The sequence below is a fragment of the Colletotrichum fructicola genome (genome assembly GCF_000319635.2).
Source record: "Colletotrichum fructicola Nara gc5 chromosome Unknown KSG_Nara_v1_contig04, whole genome shotgun sequence".
NCBI classification, from domain to species: domain Eukaryota; kingdom Fungi; phylum Ascomycota; class Sordariomycetes; order Glomerellales; family Glomerellaceae; genus Colletotrichum; species Colletotrichum fructicola.
Window position 1 is genome coordinate 776125 of NW_027094054.1, and position 20781 is coordinate 796905.

Below are 20781 nucleotides of genomic sequence, written 5' to 3' on the forward strand. Positions count from 1 at the left end.
TACAACGAGCTCATTCTATTTGTACTTTTTCTACACGCACTCTGCGGACCAACACGGACGGATGAGTGTATCATGGTGGTGATAATCTCGAATGGTGGCTTGCGCCACGCTGACCGTTCGTCCGGTCTTCGGCCGAACAAGCCGTGCCTCGTGATCATGGCAGTACTAAAGGAGGCGCTGCAACATCGTAAATCAAGAACAATCGAAAGGGCTCAATGGAAGAATTCTCTTCCCAACGGATACGCAGTCAAGATACACAATTGCAAAGTTGACGCAACGCTTCCAAGTGCGATACAAACAACATAATTGACACCAATACCAAGCTGAAAACATCAATCACAAGTAATCCAAGCCCATTTCCTAGTTTTCGCTCGCCTTGAATTCATACACGACACATCCTGCTTGGATAGTGCCCCCAATTCCTCCGTTGTTGCCTTGGCAAGTTAGTACTGGTATCGGTCCTGTGTTCGAGAACGCAACTTACACTTCTTGTAATTGTCGATCATAAACTGCGTGCAAGTCACACCCTCTCCGGTCTTTCCAAGAGGAACCATCGCATTCACCTCATCGACATCCATCTCGCAGCCGTCTTTCCAGAAGATGTTGTAGGTATATAGGACGTCGTTGACGTTGCCTTGATAGTTCACTTGGGCCCCTCTGATCCCCTTCTTGATCACCTTGTCTGCAGTTCCGCCACAGGCAATGCCGGTGAAGAATCTCTGATCCATTTCGTAAACGTCGCCGTGCTTGCCAAAGGCGTCTTTGTCGAAGCAGACTCGCTCTTGCAGCGTAAGGGGGGTTGTTGAGGCTGGATCGGGCTTGTAGTCGAATTTCTCGATCGCGTAGGAATACGTGCCGCATCCGACGTTGATGGATCCGGTTGTGGACATTTCGTTCGATTGACCTGTTCAAATCAGCACTCGGCTTCTGGGTTCCATGAGTGGAACTGTTCACCTCCTTTGCTTCCGCAGGCAGCCTTGAGGGATTGGAAAGCATCGTTGCAGGTCTTCTTGCAGCCTCTACCCGCCCCTGCTGCGTACTCGAGATGGAACTTGTAGTTCTTCCATGTTGCCGGGTTCGGAGGAGGCGTGCGTTTGATGACCTTCCCGGACGTGTCGACGGTAGTCTTGAGATTCTTAGTCGTGTCGATTCCATCACAGAAACCGCCAAAGACGTTGCCGCTTTGGCCCGCGAAGACGTTGTACGGTACAGCTCCCGGGTCCGCTGAGCATTCTGCCGTATACGGCGGCGGTGGGTTCTCGTCGGCTATATGGAACTTGTCTGCGCAGCCAGGGATTTTGAAGTCGGGGTCGCCCTCGTGCTCTATCTCTGCCACGCCTGCGAGGGCAGGATCTTCTTCAGGCTCGGTGTCGATAGAGTTGAGGGAGTTGCCGTCTTCATCTCGCGGGGCAGCTTTGGGACGCTTGCTCCCTGCCGCCGGTAGGTTTGGATAACTAAACCGTGTTAGTGACATATGATTCGGGCGCGGGGCCGCTTCGAGCTGGGGCGATAGGTGATGCTCACGTGTTAATCAGCTTTTGGACCCAGATCGCGACGGCGTACCAAGCGTAGGTGTCGGCTGTGGTGCAGCATGTTAGCCTCTGAAATATCGTATCAAAGTCCCTGCATGAATCGGGTGGATCCTACAATCAGGAAATCCTAATGTAGTGAAGTTTGAAAGCCCTCCATAAAGCAACGAGAGACTGACCATTCTTTTTTGTGTAATAACCAGGATTCTTGTTCCAATTCCTCAGAATCCTGGCGTAATAGGGACCATACGCGAACGGGTCCACCGCAACGTTCTTGATGCTCATCTTGAGATCACGAACATAATCCGCCTTCTTTGGCGTCTCCATGAAGTACTCTAGATGTGTTGTCTCGTGGAGGAAGACTCGGGCGCGGTTCTCCCAGAACTCGAGGTTCCGCTGGTTCGTGGGACTCTGCCGCATGGCATGGGTTTTGGCCTCGGACATGGACCGCATGTTGAAGAACAAGTTGCAGAATGTGATCCGGCTGTAGGTGAGACCGTTTTTTCTGCTTGGGTTCGTGCTGAAGGCGTGCATCCGCTCCTGCTCTTCTTCGAGCTCCTGCCCCGGAGAACCGTCGTTGCCGGGCGGGCACTGAGGTGGAGGAGGCTGCTTGTTCGGATCTTCTCTGTCGCCACAGAAGTTCTCTGGGTCACCTTTGCCGTTGCCTCCACTGCAAGTCACCTTTAACAGGGGATATTAGCATTCATTAGTGACAATATAATGTACACTCTGGGCTCACCTCGATGTAGAGTCGTCTCCAAGATAGCCAGGGCGGCTCCCATGCCCACCAATACGACCACATCTGTTCAATGTTGGCGTAGATGTCTGAGAAAGTAGGTAAGAAACTGACAGATCCAAATTTTTAAATCATTAAAGAAAAGCATCTGGAACACTTACGTTGTATCTGTTGCTTCCTATAGTCAGGTATCTTGGTCGGAGGTCCCCAAAACTCCTCAGCCGCTTGACCCTTCCAGTTGATGTTCTTCTTGATGTCGTCGTCTTTAACGAGGTTCCACCGATCTTCCCAAGCTTCTTTGATCTTGTTAGCGTCTTCCGCGGTACATCCCTCCCACCCAAAGAGGCGGGTTCCTCGGAGGTTCGCGACATCAATACGCTTGCCAGAGTCGTCTTCTAAGGGAGGCCAAGGCGGAAAGGTGTCATTGGAGAAGTTGGGAGAATAATCCCAAACAGACGGCCCGGAGGTATCTCGTCTGAAGTTCCAAGACACGGCGGCAGACCCTGGAGACACACAGAGAAAGGCCAGAAGGGCAACGGAAGACCGGGAGAGCATATTGACTGCTAGGTTTGAGAAGTGGAATGGCTTGCGTTGTTGTGATGGCTGATGACCTTGGGTGATTATGATGCCAGCTGCTCTTATAGAAACATGAGCTACACACACGCCGTTGGATCAAGTTATCCCATCACGGCTCTTTCTAGCACCAACACATAACATTCCCTCAACGACTGTAGCCCCCATAGTGACTCTCGACAATCGAACGACAGCTGCATACCGCCGCCACCGCCCTCATCAATTGCGTGTTGAGTTTTCCAATGCATTGCATCAGTAATTTGGGGGTCTTACTGTGTGACCCATGTTCATCTACACAACCGCATTAGGCTGTCAGTGTGGGACGAGTTCTTGAAACTAGGTAGGGGACATCGTGCCGCAGGACCTGAAGGAAATGCAACGGGGCGCCAACGCTGCTCGTTGTCAAATCCGGGGTCGGCCTCCTCAGCTGAAGATCATGCTTGATGAAGGTTTGCCCCCAGGTTGCGATACTTCGTGTTTGAAGTATGCAGTTCGGAGTGAATGGCCTCCAACTACCCCCAAAGCTGATGAGCACCAACGCCAAGAATTGTTATGCTCCTGCTGCTGATGCCCGTAGTTAGCAGGCACGTTGGCGGTTAAACAATTGCTGAACTTCCAGATGTAGCTTTCATTCGCTGGACGGTCTTTCAACCCCACACCACCATAACGAGTAAACCATCACGAATCTCTGTGACCCTTCCATGTTTAGATATAGGCCTGCATCGCCCCCGCTCCAACAGCTTTCACGGATCTGCATCACTCAGGTGTTGGTTGCCAAACGTCGTCTGAATTAAAGTTATCTCTTCCCCAGCCACGCTGCGAGTGATGGCCTTCTAGTCAACCCAGTGCCCTGCATATCCCTCCGTCCAAGTCAACCTGCCAACGACATCTTGTACTTCTGCACCATGGCACCACGACCTGCTCGCACACTGCCAACTCCTCCGCCGCCTCCCGACCACACATCCCCCAACGCGCCACGCTTTGAGATATTGCCGACTCAGATTCACGTTTTTGGTTACCCCACCGACCAAGGCGACGGTGCCAACGTCGTTGCTCTCGAAGACGTCTCGGCCGTCGACCTCGAGTTTCTCTCACTGCCCTGGCAACCCCTCAACAACCCAATCTGGGAAGCTTCGCGCAACGACCCCAAGTACTTCTCACTCGCGACCCACGTATCCGTCAACGATCCGATCCGCTACCAGGACCAGGCTGCAGAAAACGACTTCTGCCGGCGGCTCCTGCGTCTCGGGGCCCGGCGATGGGAGACGCTCGACCGGTTCCGCTTCGTGATGGGTGCCGTTGATCACGATGACCTTGTCATGGACAAGATAGAGGGCGGGTTTGAGCCGGCGCCCGTGTCGGAGGAACGTTGCTGGGCTGCAGTGGCCTGGCCATCTGCAGGGGACGTTTGTGTTGCTGAGGTTCCCAGGATGCTTGCCGGGATTGGAGATCAGGGGGAGCAGTCTGCCAAGCAGGAATTCATGATGGACCGCAGGTCTATTCTGAAAATGGCGAGGAACATGGACGAGAAAGCTAGTGTTTTGTTGGTCACCTTTGAAGGCAAGATGTACAGCTCTATTGATGAAGTCGATAGCTCAGTACTTCGCCGACGAGACCTTGCTTTGTCTGGTTAACACTTTTAGTGATGGATTCGAACCTTTGACGGAAGCTCACACAATACCGTTTTTAGGTACGCTTCTCAAAAAGACGGATGAGATTCTCGCTTTTCTTCTCAATCTTCATTTTCTTGATTTGATCTTTTTGTGGTGAACGAGGTTCAACGAGTTTGACGTAAATGGACATGAATGGTCTTGGATATTGAACTTGTATTTCTAGCAGAGCAACATGAAAGTCAAATTGCGCTTTGTATAGTTGACAGGGAGTTTCGTCCTTGCTTTGCCAACGCGCCCGCTGTCGCCTCACAAGAACCAGACCTTTCCGAATCTCGACCCGAATTCGGTCTGTTCATGTTCAGTCTGAGCCGAGTTGACAACTGGGGAGTTGACAAAAGTTGCCAGGATCATGACAGTTCAGAAAAAGCTCTCGCCCACGTGTCTCAGTTCAGTCGGCGACTCGGGGAACGCCGAGGGGGACGTGGCCCGTCAAGGTAGCAGGCGATGAGGTAATGGGAACCCGCTGCTGCGCTCCCTTTGGAGGGGAAACGGTTCAGAAAAAATTCCTTTGCCCGCTAGGGGGTGGCGGCGGTGTGGAGTTTTCGGTGCTGGGGCCCCTGTCTTGCGCCGAGCGTCAGCGCTGTTGCGCGCTGCACTGAAGCGGCAGGTGGCAGGCTGGTTGGCCGCTGGTGGGCAGGCCGGGCCACGGCGGTTGAGGCAGGTGGGCGGATATCTTCGGCGTTGGCGGGGTCATTTTTCATTCTCGCACCATCCCACCACAAGGATTGCGTTTCTCTTTTTGGCTTCGTCAGACCTATGTCCGTGGGCTGAGAAAGTATTCTTCTTTTTCTTTTCTACCTCTGTCTCTGTTGCGACTTTCTTCTTTCATACCCTAACAGACATTCCGAATACCCACGATCCCTCAATCCGCAATCATGGGCGACATCAAGTCCATCAACGCCACCCGAGTGGCCGTCACCGCCCAGTCGGCGACTGAGCTGATCGGCAACACGCCGCTCGTTCGTCTGAACAAGATCCCCCAGAGCTTGGGAATCGAGGCCGAGGTGTACGCCAAGGTCGAGCTCTTCAACGCCGGCGGCAGCGTCAAGGACAGAATAGCCCTGCGCATGATCGAGGAGGCCGAGAAGAGCGGCCGCATCAAGCCCGGCGACACCCTCATTGAGCCCACCAGCGGCAACACGTACGTTTGCGCAGCATTGCCCTCCCCCTGACTCTCCAAAGCTAACAGAGCTCGCTTCAGTGGTATCGGCCTGGCGCTCGTCGGCGCCATCAAGGGCTACAAGACCATCATCACCCTCCCCGAGAAGATGTCCGCCGAGAAAGTCTCCGTCCTCAAGGCCCTCGGCGCCACCATCATCCGCACCCCGACCCAGGCCGCCTGGGACAGCCCCGAGTCGCACATCGGCGTCGCCCGCCGCCTCGAGAAGGAGATCCCCAACGCCCACATCCTCGACCAGTACGGCAACCTCGACAACCCGCTCGCCCACGAGTTCGGCACCGCCGAGGAGATCTGGAACCAGACCAACGGCGCCATCACCGCCGTCGTCGCCGGCGCCGGCACCGGCGGCACCATCACCGGCATCGCCCGCGGCCTCAAGAAGCACAACAAGAACATCAAGGTCGTCGCCGCGGACCCCCACGGCAGCATCCTCGCGCTGCCCGAGTCGCTCAACCAGGAGCACGTGAACGAGGGCTACAAGGTCGAGGGCATCGGCTACGACTTCATCCCGGACGTGCTGGACCGCGAGATCGTCGACAAGTGGTACAAGACCGAGGACCGCGAGTCGTTCCAGCTCGCGCGCCGGCTGATCGCCGAGGAGGGTTTGTTGGTCGGCGGCAGCTCCGGCTCCGCGATGGCGGCCATGGTCCGCGCCGTCAAGGACCTCGGCCTCGGCAAGGGCGATACTGTTGTTGTCGTCCTGCCCGACAGCATCCGCAGCTACCTCTCCAAGTTCGCCGACGACGACTGGCTGGCCGCGAACGACCTCCTCCCCGAGATCAACGGCCTCGAGACGCAGGCCTCATCGAACAAACCCGAGACCACGGATCCCTACCACGGCGCGACGATCCGCGCGCTGCGCCTGAAGCCCGTCATGACCGTCTCCGCGTCCAGCCCCGTCTCCGAGGCTTCCGAGATCATGCGCGACAAGGGCTTCGACCAGCTCCCCGTGCTCTCGGCCACGGGCAACAAGCTCGTTGGCCTGGTCACGCTCGGCAACCTGCTCAGCTACGTTTCTTCTGGCCGCGCGTCCGCGAGCAGCCCTGTCAGCGACGTCATGTTCGACTTTGGCCGTCTGGACGAGGTCGTCACGGATCCCAGAGAGATTGTCGGCGGCGAGGCCAAGGAGAAGGGCAAGAAGCGCAAGTTTGTCGAGATCACGCTCGACACGCCGCTGTCGACGCTCAGCAAGTTCCTCGAGTGGAACAGTGCGGCGGTTGTTACCGAGAAGAGCGAGGGCAACAAGGCGCTGTCGAAGCCCGTGGCGGTCGTCACCAAGGTCGACCTGCTCACCTGGGTTGTGAACAAGAAGGCGTAGATGTTATCCTTTTTCCCTTCATGATGATGAAATGGGTTTGATAGAGTGGGGCAAAAGATACACGAGGAGGGATGATGGGATTTTGCTTTTATTAACGGCGTTTGGAAGCGAGCATCGCGGTGGCAGGGGCGAATCTTGGGTCGCATCAACTGACCCCGGTTTGGCAGCATTGGCTTGGAAGTCTCGGATGGGTAGACTCAACATCTACATAGAACAGGGCAGCCTGATCAATGGATAGAATAGCAGTATGCGCATATTTGAACCCAGCTTATTTTGCTCCGTATCATGCTTGTCACATTTTTGAAAGACATTCCTTTTTGCTCAAAATCATGTAATTGTATTATTATGTGCCCCTCTCGGCGATGATTATTATACCCGCTCGGCGATCCATGACCACCACTTGTCGGCTCCGGGACCGCTTCCAGACACGTTGCCCGCGACAACGTCGACCTCAACATCGAATTCGCGCAGCTGGTCAAAGGTGAACTTCTCGGTGCCGTATGCGCCCAGCCAGTCGTCGTGCTCCTCAGAACCAATGTCATCAATACCAACGCCAGAATCCAACAGGCCCTTGCTACGCGAAGCGCGGATGCGGGTGATCTCTGCCTCGAGACTCGTCTTAACCAGCGCGCCGGGCAGCGCAGTAAAGAGGTCGACCTTGTTTGCGGCCACCAGGACGGGGATCGGCGCGGGGGGCTTGGAGGTCTTGCTCGAAGAGGCGCGCTTCTGCAGACCAAGTAGCACATCGTAGAGGTAACTGGCGGACGGGGCGAGGACATCCTGCTCACTGATGGCGGCGGCGTCGACCATGTAGACGATGGACTTGAGCTTGGACTTGTCGTTGGCGCTGCCGGCGAGCTTCGCCATGGCGAAGTTGCGCAGCTTGCCGTGGCCGGGGGTGTCGACGAGGAGGAACTTTGTGTGGGTGCCGCTGGTGTCGTCGTGGTTGCGGAAGCTGGTCTTGGTCTTGCTGTCGCGGGAGGCCGTGAGCTCGACGGTCTTGGGGCGCTGGGAGGTGTGGGTCGCCGCGGGGGTGTCGCCGCGCTCGAAGAGGGTGAGGAGGGCGGTCTTGCCGGCGCCGGAGGGCCCGAGGAGGAGCACGGAGGGGAGGGTGGTGTAGGGCGTCGACTTGACGAGGATGAAGTGCAGCAGGATGGGGAAGAGGAGGACGATGGCGACGCCGATGAGGATGACGGGGGCCGAGGGCGTCATGATGTGTTCGAAGAACTCGACGAAGGAGCCCGTGTTGGCTGCCATGATTGCGGTCGTTTGGCCTCTGGGGACAGGAGGCGTGGGGAGGGGGATCGTATCGAGTACGAGGCGCGCGAACGGCCGACTGTTGGGGGAAGATTGACGATGTTTTAGTCGTGGTCGTTGACAGATTTCCAGAAGGAATCGCGTGCCAATGCCATGCCGTCAGTGGAGTGGAAGGCGTCTGTCTGGTGGAGCCCTGTCTCTCTTCCCCTTTTGGGTTAGACCCGTTGAGCTGTCTTCTCCAGCCACACTTGCGCGCCTGAGGGACGAGGCTGAGGGTGGCCGAGGGGCCCGACCAACCAGGGACCTCATGCGTGACCGATGCCAAGCTTTGGGGCGCTGTCACCCTGCCATCCAATCACGGCTACGACGGCAGGTGACGGGTGGGTCGCCTCCTTTGTCAGCTCAGCCTCGCTAGTCCGATTTAGGGGGAGGGTCCCCGGCGATCTCCTTCTGACCTCTTTCTTAGTGGAAAGCGCCCCCAGTCTTCAACGCTGCTGCCGAGTGAAGTGCTGGAGCTGACGACACGCAATTTCGTCCCCTTGGCTTCGGTGCCTTTTCCGCTCCGTCGTTTCTTCTCGCCTCGACCGTTGTGCGTCTTCTGTTGTGTCTCTTTTTTATTCCCACCTTCGAGACCCCTGGCCTTGTATCTTTTTTTACTACCGTCGTCGCCTGGACCATCAACCTTAACGAGCAATGCGACGCTAAGATCGATCCGAAAAGCTTCCGTCTGCCGAATAGATACCTCCCCCCGTTCTCCCGTCGCATAAACCAGCGTCCACTCCTTCGATAATCTCCCCGTCCTTCCGAGCCCACAACCACACAATCGCGCCAAGCTTGGCCCCCGACCTCGATGGACAAGTCAACGACACCAGGAGGCGGCGCCGCAGCTGCCTCTGTCGCCCCGAACCAGCCCGCCAACAAGACCAGTGCCGTCGCGCCGACATTAAACAACGAGGTCGAGATGGGAAACATGGGCGGCGATGCGCCAAACGCGGAGAACGACATCATGCAGATTGCCAGAGTCGGAGACGTCCCAGCCATGGAGAAGCTCTTTGAGGCCGGCGAGTACGATGCGACTTTCTCAGACGACGAGGGCATCACCCCCCTCCATGTACGTTTCCATGCAGCCTCCCAGCGTCCACTCTTTGTACCACCTTTGACCGCATCACATGGCGCTAACGGCTCCTAGTGGGCAGCAATCAACAACCAGTATGCCATGTGCAAGTTCCTCATCGACAACGGCGCCGAGATCAACAGGAAGGGCGGAGAGTCAGTAGCCACTCCCCTCCAGTGGGCCGCCCAGAGATGTCACTACTACACCGTCAACCTCCTCCTCCAGCATGGCGCCGACCCCCTCATCACCGACGCCCAGGGCTACAACACCCTCCACATCTCGACCTTCAACGGCAACACCCTCCTGCTCGTCCTCCTCCTCCACCAGGGCATCCCCGTCGACGTCCTCGACAGCTACGGGCACACGGCCTTGATGTGGTCCGCGTACAAGGGCTTTCCGCAATGCGTCGACCTCTTCCTGCGCTGGGGCGCGAGCGTCCACACGACCGACGAGCAGGGCTTCACCGCCCTGCACTGGGCGCTCGTCAAGGGCTCGCCCGCGTGTATACAGAGACTGCTCGAGTACGGCGCCGACCGATTCGCAAAGACGCAGACCGGCAAGACGCCCGCAGTAACGGCAAAGGAGCTTAACACGACCAACGCGTGGCATCGCGCCTTGAAGGAGTGTGGGTACGACGAGGATGCGCAGCCGATCGAGCCGCATTTCCCTGGCGCGCGCTTCCTCCGCCAGGATAAGAGGGGATTCGTCACCAAGTTCCTGTTCCTCTGGCCGTTCGTGCTGGTGTGGTCTATCATCACCATACTGGGGAGCATGCCGGTATATGCGGGCGTGTTCTTCGCGGTGATAGTGGGATACAGCATCCAATGGTGCGCGCAACAGGTCATTGAGTTTGCGCCGCCTGATATGAAGCACTTCCATAAGACTGTGAGTGTCTTTGGTCGCTTATGCGAGATTAATGCTGACGATTGTAGCCCTGGTTGGCAGGTATCTTTGCCGCTTCCGTGTTCTGGACTGGCCTTAGATGGTTGACGACGGTCTTGCCTGGCACCACTGGATCTGCCGCCACTCAGTCTCACTGGTGGCTGAACTTGCTCTTTGGAACTTTCCTCGCCCTTACTGCCTACTTCTATGCCGCCGCTATGCGCTACGACCCCGGCTTCGTCCCCAAGATGAATGGCATCGCCGAGCAGAAGGCCGTCATTGATGAGCTGCTCAAGCTGTGGAAGTTTGATGAGTCAAACTTTTGTGTTACGTGCATGATCAGGACCCCTCTCCGCAGCAAGCACTGCAAGCGTTGCCAGAAGTGTGTCGCGAAGCACGACCAGTGAGTTTATCCAAATATCTCAGAGTAAAACTGCTTACTGACTTCCTTAGTCACTGCCCTTGGGTCTACAACTGCGTTGGTGTCAACAACCACCGCCACTTCTTCTTATACCTCATCAGCTTGACTTTGGGCATCATTTCGTTTGACTTCCTTGTCTACTACTGTAAGTAGAACCATCCCCATGTCCTGACTTTTCGTCTAACTCTCGCCCAGACCTGTCCGACATCTCAGCCAAGGCTTCCGACAGCTGCAACTTCCTCAGCCCTGGCCTCTGCAAGGTCGTCAACGCCGATGGCTACACCGCGATCCTCACCGTCTGGGTCTCCCTCCAACTCACCTGGGTCGGCATGCTGCTCTTCGTTCAGTTCGTCCAAGTCTCCCGCGCGATGACTACCTACGAGAACATGTTTGGTATCCAGGACGGCTCCGTTACCTCCGCCTTCACCTCGACCGGCACTCCCCTCGACCCGAACCACCCCTCCCTCGCAACCCCCGAGACCCACGGCCATGGCCACGCCCACAAGCACAAGGGTGGTCGCCTCCAGCAATGGGCCCGTCTTCTCGGTGTCGACCCCTTCATCGAGACCATCCGCGGTCGCGGCGCCGCCACCGGCAACAAGCGCAGAAAGAAGAACCCCTACTCCAACGGCTGCATGGCCAACTGCCGCGACTTCTGGTGCGATCCCGCGCCTACCTTTGGTCCTCGCGAGAACGGTTCGGCTATGCTGGCTGGTGAGCCCATCAACTACACGGCGATGTACGAGAGCCCATCTCTCATGAACATGAGCCGCGGACGACGCAGGGCGGGTGGCTACGAGTCAGTCGCCGGCGAGGAGGTGTAATAGAATTGCTTGCTCGTTTTCAAAGATTGGCCAGCGCGCGAAACTTGAGTTCCGAAAAGTGGTAAAGAAATCCACTTTTCCCTATGGTTTGAGGGGGAGGTTTTAAATGGTGTTGAGAGTTCATTTTCAGAAGCGAGCCGGGACGAAAAGACGGATTGATGATGATCAAAGGAGAAGAGTGAGACGAATGTTCCCCACGAAAAAGAAAGAAGACGCGGCGTAATGGCACTGCTGCATGGCTCCTTTGCGAAATGTGTATTATTGGGTACATGTAGAAGGTATGACTTTGTTTTTTCATTTTATGCTGTTATAGGTGTTGAAGGGCTTTCGACTTTTCCCCTGGTGGTGGTAGTAGTGGTGTGTAACGAGTCTTGGGCGATGGGGATTTCTAGCAAGGCTGAGAGGAAGGGGGAAGGATATATGCGATTACGCTTTACAAATATGGGTTGGAGATGGATGGACCAGTCACTGTGTATCGCGGTGCGTGGTCTATACATCTCTCTAACCCATATATGTAAAGCGTAATCGTGTATGTATCCTTCTCTCCCTTCTTCGAAGTTTGCGCTTGGAGGTAAGGGGAAGGGGGGTAATGATGGGGCGGGTAGATTTCAATATATGAGGCTTTGCCTATGTTTTCTGGTTTGTGTTCTGCGGCTAGTGACAATACGCAGCCAGTCACTTTACGCCGTTCCATTCAAAATAAACCCTGTGTAACTATCAAACTCGTTTCGCCATTTGGCTCGTTCTGAAAACGCGCGCGCAGAGATACAAGTCTTGACTTTATGTTGAAATATTGATCAACTTCTTGACCACACACTCGCTACAGTCAGTTGAACGGCAAACGAGGTACATCCTGGACATTAGCAGCCACTGATCGCCCAGCGTAACGCTCATGTAAGAACTACTTGTTATGAAACCTTCCGTACCAATAGCCTCAAATAAGTCCATCGCGCTCGAGTTTGACTTCTCCATGGTGTTCAAGTAGTTTACTTTCCGCAATCGTTTTGTGGAGAATTCCTGTGTGAATCCCAGTATGACTAGGGACACATCATACATGAGAGGACCTCTTAACCCAAGTAACCCCTATATGTCTGGTCAATTGCCCCTATCGGGCACTGCTTCGTGCAGAGCACATACACTTCCCAAGGCGTGATTTAAGTGACGCTATGGACAGGGCAACATGTACTTGCCATCAACAAGGGAACGTGCTATCATCCGAAGCACGATTTATTTCAAGTCTACCTACAATATTTGAGTTACCACGGCGCCCGGTGAAGCTTGTATACTCCACGCTCAATGACATTTTGTCAAGAGTAAAGGCCCGTTCGTCGTTGTTATTCGCTCTTTGTGAATGTTTCTCAGCTCCCCGGCCAGCTCGGATATTGCAGAAGCTAGCCGATGAGAGGGCAGGAATTTCTTCAGCCTTCAACGCGAATGTCAGGGCATTCTAGCAGCATTGTCAACTTCAATGACACAAGGAACTTCCAACTTGTATTCCGTTTCATTCACGACTAGCCGTGCTCTAAACTAACACTGTCGGTGTAAAGAGCAAAATTATCTCTCACTGTTGATGATTCCAGAATTCCACCCGCATCTTCCTCCGGATATCGTCCTCGGTATGTGCCGATGTGACTGTTGACGGCTCGCTTGGTTTGGAAGGAAAACGCTCTATGCCTTTTGGATGAACCAAAGTTTTATCCGTGCCCTCCTCCGCGCCCTCCTCCGTAACATCGTCCTGGACCTGTCCCGATCCGATTCCCAGCACACTTTGTAAAAGACGCAAGAACTTCGAGTCCCTACGACCCCATAGGTATGGTCGCATTCTGAGCAGCTCCCAATCGGGCAGCTTGGTCCCGCTGTACGATAGAATCATCGTGGCAGCTTCGTCTTGAATTGGATGTTCAGATATCAAATCAAAGATTGGAGAGGGATTTTCGATTCTCGGCCGTCCTGTCAGTAGTAGCATTTCCAGAATCTGTCTCGCCGAAGCGGCTAGCTCTGGCTTTTTCCAGTCATTGGATGTACACTCAATTACGCAGTCGTAGTCAGCGTCTATTTCGAGGCCGTTCTGTAGCAGGAGCCTAACAATTGAGACATCTGCAATCCGACATGCATGTTGAAGCGGTCCGTCCCTACGTATTTGTGGCCGATGTTGATTGTACCGAGGGACAAGCATTCCCACGATAGCGACGTCCCTCTTGCTGATGGCCTCCCACAGGGCACTCCCTATTTCAGAAGCCACGGCAGTATCGGCCTCAGCATGCGATTCCAGCAGCATCTCGACTACTTTGAGGTACCCTCCCGCCGAAGCTTTGGCCAGTGGCACCTCTGGGCGCCTGCGGTAGTCTCCCTCCTGGTACGACCGCCCACGCCATGGCGTGGGGGGGCGAGGATCTGCGCCTCTCTCCAGCAAGAGCTTGCAAAGTTCACAATTGCCTCCGTATGCAGCATACCATATGGGGGTTTTGTACGACGCAGATTCGGTCATGTTAACATCTTGTCCCTCGTCAAGATATTTTGCAACATGGTACATATCGCCACGTTCAGCTGCAAACAAGAGATCCAAAGGAATAAGTCGACCCTTTGAGTTTCTTTTTGGAAACTTTATCTCCGGCGAATTCTCGACGTGATACTTGGTGTAGTGCTTATTCAAAGCCTCATCTGACTCAAATCCTAACGTGGATCCAAAACAGCCATCAAACTCGCAAGCAAAGGGCCGCTCATGCAGCTTCATATGATCTGCCCTTTCACCGAACGTCGCAAAGCCTTCGGCAAAGCGGGAACACCACGGCTTGTGACATTTGTATTTGACAGATGCTCCATAGAGCTCCGTCGTGATACATTTCTCGTCTTCCGTAAGACCCGAAAGATTTTCAATCTCTTGTCGGATCCAGCATGTTCGGTTCTCCATGTCTAGGAATGCTGCCCGATCATGGCTGTCCTGAGGGATTTTGGCCAAGAGTTCCTGAAGGTCAAGGACAGAAAAGTGGACCTTTTTCAGATCATGACGATCCGTACATCTCGCTAGGAAGTCTTTGATTTGCTTCACCGTGTCTCTTGAGATATCGCCAACTGCAACGTTTGCAGCAGCCAATGCCTCCAAGTGATCGTACCAGTATTGAACAGTGTAGTCTAGCAACGCGTAGTATCCCTGAGTAGCAAAGCGAATTATTGTGGTTGATTTGGGAGTGATCTGAAACGCCGAAGAGGCCAGATATCGCGCACAGAATGACAGCATCCTGGCATTTTCAAGGCTTTCCTGGATGATGCCCCTCTGAATTAAGTAGCTAGAATAAGAAATACCCTCGTTAGTTTACTAGTCGTGTGAAATTTGTCGATGAAAACGGCTGCTTACCCGCGGGCAGTTTCGTGGACTATTCCAATGACACACGACGCTTTACTGTCACTGTCTGCCAGGCTGTGCCTGTCCACCAGGGATCCACAAAGCTGCTTGGCATCAAGGAGTAACCTATCGTCATATTCTACGACACCTTTACCGGGGTCAATGCAGAAGAATGACTGGATTTCCGCCCATTTCAATTGTCTTTTCGCGGTGATAATGAGACATAAGACTCTTTTAGCGTCCTCTCTCTCGGCTTGAGATGCATCATGGATGACACGGCTAACGACTCTTTCGTATCTTTGCGATTCGATGTCAGCGGTTGTGAAAAAGGCAAGAGAGCAAGGCTACTGACGCGAAGTTGATCCCGGCAGGGAAAATATCCGCTTTGATTTCTCGTTTCAGCCCAGAGAGCCTGGTCTGGTGCAGCAGGTTCTCCAACACGACACGAGCGTATAGAAACATGCCTTTGTACATAAGAGAATGCTCAAGACTGGATCGAAGCGACTTACCTTTGGCAGCCTCTATTACCCTGGTGATGATGCTTTCCTCGAGAGCACTTGAAATGTTAAATTTGGTCTTGATACGTGCGCATTGACGACGGCAATACTCCCTCATGTCGTCGATATGTTGCGACGACTCTAGTGAAATGCTCAGCTGAGAAGACAACATATGATCCAGAACACCATTTCTCTGTCCAGATACAATAACTCGCAGCCGTGATGATTTTGAATCCAACTTCTCGTCGATGAGTGAGAGAAGCCACCTGATGGTAGCTTCTGCCTCTCCAGTCGCGCATTCATCCAGTCCATCGAGCACAAGAAAAGACAGCTGGCGTTGCGCCAACGCTCTTAAGGTCAGGGCTTCAAGGCTTTTGGTTGAACGAACATTGACTTCCGCTTGGGATAACACCTCACGTAGGAATTCTTGAGACGATAGCGTGTCTTGATCGATGAGCTGTTCTAGAATGGCTCGAAGAGATGCGTTATGAGTGTTCTTGTCGATGTTTCCGTGTTTGTAGTAGAAGTACGCGACTGAATGGGAAGCCAAATTCACAGAAGGATTTACGGACTGCAGGAGGCGTTCAACGATGCTGGAAACCAATGTAGTTTTGCCTGGTACTATATCGTAAGTATTAATGAAGCTGGTGCTTTACGAAAAACGAAACGCACCTGCTCCTGGTATGCCGTTAAGGTAAAGAACTGAATGACCATGCGACATCTTATCATTCCACGCTTGAAAAATTGGGTTGCCGGTAATCCATTGGCCGGTTTCAGCGCCTTGTCGGTTCTCTGTCGAAATTTCCTGATCCATGAAGTAATCTGGGGCTTTCAGCTTTTCCTTAATTCGAGCTATCCGTAATCGATGTTTTTCATTGGCTTCTTCGTTCATAATGCTAGCTTGCTGCTGTTGAATCTGATTGATGCCGTGAAGAATAGTTTGGATATCAGAAAGCGACGCTGAAAGTTTCTCGCTCTCCAGCAACTCGCGACGACTCTGTAAGCTCTGAATGATAGGACCGAAGCTGGATTCAAATGTCTTCCAGACCGCAGACACCAAGTCTTTCCATTCTTCAAATCCAATTAGCTTGTGTCACGAAGATCGACCTTGTCTACAGGTCACTTACTCGACCGGGTGAAGACTTTTAACGCCAACTCATGGAACCGCAGGATGTCCGAATAATAGTCATGTAAGACGATCATGAGTGTTGGACGCTTTTCAAACGTTGATTTGTATTCTAGAAGCCCCGGAATCGTGTCGCCAATCTGGGAGTAAATGTTCAGGAGTTTGTCAAAGGTATCTAGATGGGTTTTTGCTATCTAAAACCTTCGGTCAGCGCAGCTACCACACCGTAAGGTCGGTGAGTGAGTCGGACTCCCAACAAGAATTTCATCGGACCCTGTGGATTTCGAATGATCAGCACTTTTCCGTCCGCAGTGTCGAGGCCGATTACCCAAATGAAGCAGACAAAATCGTTTGCATTGACAAAGACTTCAATCACCTGTCCCAGCTGAGACATGGCTTCGACAAACTTGCTCAGCCGGGGCATGTTGCGAAGCGAGCCGCCCTCTCCCTGCTCTTTTTGTATAGACCTGATGTCATCTTGCAAGCTAGAAAGCGTATTGGTATCCCTGGCAAATTGGTCGGACAAAGCCTTTGGAACAGCGGATTTGAACCTGTTCACAGCGCGCTCGAACCCACCAATCGGCTGTGGAGTCGAGTCCATGCTGAATTTCCTACGGCTTCTGGTGAGATACAGTCCCAAAAGCAGTGCTGAGAGTGGAATGGGCAATTCAGGAATGGAGGGCGAAGGGAGGGGAGGGGGGGGCTTCGAATCAGGCAAATGGTTTGGCCCCAACACATCCTGGTCTGGGGCCACCGAGACCAGGTCGCCTGGTGCTTAGAAGTGGTCAACCCCACAGCAAGCGTATGACTGGCTGTTATGCACAGAAAGCGACGAGGCATTGCCACGAAGTCTGCTTTGGAATAGCGGGGTACTTCGCGTCTCCGGCTTGATTATATCAGCGACAGCCTGATTTCATGATGAGGGCGGTGTCAGAGGATGTAGCCCTAAACAGACTCTAACGAAGATCATGGTCGGTTCTCAATCTCAATCGACCATTCCTCAAGATGCACAGATCATTTGATGCTGCGTTCAAGACTCAAGAGTCCGCTGAGTACCTACTAGCAGGTGAAGTTTGCTTCGGCGCAGTCAGTTCAAGAATTCCATAACATAAGATGGTCCTCTACTTAACATTTGACAGCTCCTTGATGGGGCCGCTCTGCCCACAAAGCCCGTGGAAGACTGTTTTTATGACGAAGGCGGCGGATGCGAAGGCTTTGTCACGTGTAGCGTACAACAAATTGACGGCTACCACGTGCTCTATGCTATGGGATGTAGTGACGAGTATGCACTCCTAGATGTCAGTTCCAGCAACCGGCTTCATGTCATTGAAAGTATCGAGACGATTCGATATGAGGCCATGGTGGAGACAGCCATGGTGAACAAACGAAGGAAGCGGCCCAACTCGAAGTCTGCACCGATCAGTCTTTCCATCAACATTTTTGGCCAGCCGTCAGTGGCAATGGAGGCGGGACGACGGTTGTCGGCAGCCTCAATATTTCTGCAACATCCAAAGGCACTGCATAAAGGAATAGAGTACCGCAACCCACAATTCCTAATATTTCCGGAAGACACCGCAGACATGAGGGCTTTTGTCGGAGTAACAAACGATTCGCCTTCAACACGGCGAGCTATGATATCCGACGAAATCTCAAATATCCTTAATTGTCTCTCTGATGACCTATCCGGAATGACCATGGAGTCTACTGAGCACTACGGACTGCTCTCGGTACTGAAGCCGTAAGTTAAATTTGATCAGCCTGTCTATCAATGCATTTGTGTAACCTAGGATTAAAAGACATCAAGTCCAAGGGGTGTGTTTTATGATGCGAAGAGAGTCCAATCGAGATCGATCGGTGGAATCAGCGTAAGCATCATTTTCCTTGACTGGGGTCGAGTACTGAGAGCCACCACAGGGAAACCCTCAGCACTCCAAATCAACACGGGGGCGGGATTATTGCAGACGCGATGGGTTTAGGAAAGACTCTCACCGTATTGACAGCTATTCTCCAGTCGTCGCACAAGGCAGCCCTGTTTCGAGACTTTGTATCAATCCCCAACATCTCTCAAGAGCCAAAGGTTCGTACGGGAGCGACGTTGGTCGTAGTGTCGTCCGCACGTAAGTCCTGATAGCCTCTCAAAACTAGATACCTCAGCTAAATTAACCATGCAGAGCTGTTAGAAAGCTGGGGTTCTGAGATTCAAAGGTATAACCCACATATCAGGAAGAGATTATATGCTTAAGAACTGTTCCAGGCATGTGTTGCGTGAATGTCTCAATACGATAGTCTTTCACGGCCAAAGCCGACCACACGATTCTAAGTCTCTTTTGAAAACCAACATTGTACTGACCACATACGGCACTTTGGTCGCCGAGGAGAAAGGAAGGAAGGTGTTGCAGCAGTTGAATTGGTTTCGAATAGTTCTAGATGAAGGTGAGTTTTTGGACCCTCCTCAGTATACGCAGAAGCACCAACAAGTTGTAGCTCACTGGATTCGTAATACGAATTCAAGACAATTCAAATCGGCCGTCAAACTCTCGGCCAAGAACCGATGGTGTCTGACCGGAACACCAATTCAAAATAGGCTCGAAGACATTGCCGCGTTAGCCGGTTTTCTGCAACTCCATCCTTTCCCAACCAAAATATCATTTCAGAAGAGTGTATTAGATCCTCTTTCGCAGGGAGGTCGAAACTTCTCAGAGCCTCTCCGTTCGTGGCTTCGGGCCGTTTGCATTCGAAGAACTGGGAAATTGCTTCAACTACCAGACACTGCAGAGGAAACAATTTTGGTCAGTCTGTCTCTTGCAGAGAGAATACTCTACGATCAGGTCCTTCATCGAACGAAGCGCGAAATCGATGACACTGTGAGCAAGGGCAAGACCATCAAGAAGTACAACTTTCTGTTCACTGCCATTCTCAAGATGAGAATGCTCTGTAACAGTGGAACATATTCGAACTACTCTGGCTCTCACAGATACTTGAGGGTGGATTCCCAGGTGAAGTATACAGGGTGTGAGCAATGTGCTGCATCCAAAGATGAAGATGCAACATTGCTGTTGGCAGCCTTTCAGTTCTGTCCGGATTGTGGTCGTTCCCTCCAGATTTCCAGCCCGGGCTCGAACCCTGAATCAAGTCGAGACGGGAATTCGCCCCTACCAGAATTTTATCCAACGCCAGAGGAGAGGTTCACACCGTCGGATGTTTACTCAGCAAAGCTTTTCGCTGTGACGAATAAAATCCGCGCATGTCGATCTACTTCCAAACAGTAAGTATACAATTCGATCACCGATGCTGAAAGCTGTCAAATTTAACTAACAAACACACCAAGCATTGTGTTCTCCTATTGGACATCGACGCTTGATCTCCTCTCGAACTTGCTTGGGAATGAAGCAGTGACTCACGTCCAGGTTGATGGGCGAACTAGTTATGCCGAACGAACCAACCGACTGCAGAGCTTTCGGGAGGATAATGACATATGTGCATTACTGATGTCCATTGAAACCGGAGCCTTGGGGTGTGTAAAGACGTCAACCGCAAGTTTTGAGAACGCACGCTGACAGCAATCCAGACTAAACCTCACGGCCGCCAATTACGTACACATAGTGGAGCCTCAGTGGAATCCGTCTATCGAAGAACAAGCCATTGGCCGAGCTCTACGCATAGGCCAGACGCGGGAGGTCACTGTCGTACGGTACATCGTGCAAGGCACTGTTGAACAGGTAAAACACCTATTCCACAACAATCTTTCCAGAACATAAGCACTGACAGGACCAAGAACATAATGCAACTGCAGAAGAAGAAGAAAAGTGCTGCCAAGTTCATGTTCAATCTTGGTACATCAGAGGAGCTGGATGAAAAGCTCGAGGTACGTTACATCTGCAACAGAAGTATCACTAATGATAACAAATTTCCCATAGGATTTGAAATTCGTGCTGGATCTGGATCCTGCCATTATCCAATAATTCCATGTACTACTTATAACGTCCATTTTCATGCATTTTCATCTTTCATCCAGTCATGTCACTCCAGGGTTGGCGACTATACCGACAAACCCGAAAGCAATTGTCATGAGAGTTACAGTGTGATTTTCAGGCTAATTAGCACTCAACGGCAGGCTCTAGCACTGAGGCCTACTCGGATAACTGAGCGTCGTTCTGTCTTTCCCTCCGATACTGTTTGAATTGATCCATCTTCATTCTGATAAACTTGTCTTTCTTCTTGATGGTCTCTGAATCCAGAATTAAGTCGCCTATGCCTTCGTTGTGAAACTTTTCTCAATATATTTCGTCAATGTCAAAGCAGCACCGT

General features: G+C 52.8%; 7 protein-coding genes across 7 annotated transcripts; 4 read left to right on the plus strand and 3 right to left on the minus strand.

Annotated features, from left to right (window-relative positions):
* Positions 1 to 360: 360 nt before the first annotated feature.
* On the minus strand, positions 361 to 2820 carry CGGC5_v006996 (uncharacterized protein; the record flags this gene model as incomplete). Its single annotated transcript, XM_032019897.1, has 7 exons — positions 361 to 434; positions 485 to 904; positions 955 to 1454; positions 1525 to 1579; positions 1709 to 2210; positions 2269 to 2354; positions 2427 to 2820. The coding sequence occupies 7 exons, from the start codon at positions 2818 to 2820 to the stop codon at positions 361 to 363; spliced, it is 2031 nt and encodes a 676-aa protein (XP_031883045.1).
* Positions 2821 to 3743: 923 nt separating this feature from the next.
* Positions 3744 to 4472, plus strand: CGGC5_v006997 (uncharacterized protein; the record flags this gene model as incomplete). The annotated part of the gene is made up of 1 exon (XM_032019898.1): positions 3744 to 4472. The coding sequence occupies one exon, from the start codon at positions 3744 to 3746 to the stop codon at positions 4470 to 4472; it is 729 nt and encodes a 242-aa protein (XP_031883097.1).
* A 914-nt stretch (positions 4473 to 5386) lies between these two features.
* Positions 5387 to 7009, plus strand: CYS4 (Cystathionine beta-synthase; the record flags this gene model as incomplete). Its single annotated transcript, XM_032019899.1, has 2 exons — positions 5387 to 5652; positions 5713 to 7009. 2 exons carry the CDS (start codon positions 5387 to 5389, stop codon positions 7007 to 7009), a joined length of 1563 nt encoding a protein of 520 aa, XP_031883130.1.
* Positions 7010 to 7378: 369 nt separating this feature from the next.
* SRP102 (Signal recognition particle receptor subunit beta) lies at positions 7379 to 8266 on the minus strand (the record flags this gene model as incomplete). Its single annotated transcript, XM_032019900.2, has 1 exon — positions 7379 to 7876. One exon carries the CDS (start codon positions 7874 to 7876, stop codon positions 7379 to 7381), a length of 498 nt encoding a protein of 165 aa, XP_031883096.2.
* Positions 8267 to 9116: 850 nt separating this feature from the next.
* On the plus strand, positions 9117 to 11507 carry AKR1-2 (Palmitoyltransferase AKR1; the record flags this gene model as incomplete). The annotated part of the gene is made up of 5 exons (XM_032019901.1): positions 9117 to 9377; positions 9456 to 10265; positions 10313 to 10665; positions 10716 to 10828; positions 10879 to 11507. 5 exons carry the CDS (start codon positions 9117 to 9119, stop codon positions 11505 to 11507), a joined length of 2166 nt encoding a protein of 721 aa, XP_031883129.1.
* A 1561-nt stretch (positions 11508 to 13068) lies between these two features.
* On the minus strand, positions 13069 to 17074 carry ANKHD1-3 (Ankyrin repeat and KH domain-containing protein 1; the record flags this gene model as incomplete). The annotated part of the gene is made up of 7 exons (XM_066151781.1): positions 13069 to 14794; positions 14863 to 15147; positions 15203 to 15962; positions 16020 to 16418; positions 16475 to 16648; positions 16699 to 16747; positions 16802 to 17074. 7 exons carry the CDS (start codon positions 17072 to 17074, stop codon positions 13069 to 13071), a joined length of 3666 nt encoding a protein of 1221 aa, XP_066008713.1.
* A 404-nt stretch (positions 17075 to 17478) lies between these two features.
* Positions 17479 to 20435, plus strand: RAD5A (DNA repair protein RAD5A; the record flags this gene model as incomplete). Its single annotated transcript, XM_032019904.1, has 11 exons — positions 17479 to 17559; positions 17613 to 18211; positions 18270 to 18338; positions 18388 to 18590; positions 18645 to 18678; positions 18728 to 18906; positions 18958 to 19738; positions 19802 to 19987; positions 20042 to 20192; positions 20249 to 20338; positions 20391 to 20435. The coding sequence occupies 11 exons, from the start codon at positions 17479 to 17481 to the stop codon at positions 20433 to 20435; spliced, it is 2418 nt and encodes an 805-aa protein (XP_031883220.1).
* Between the last annotated feature and the right edge of the window lie 346 nt (positions 20436 to 20781).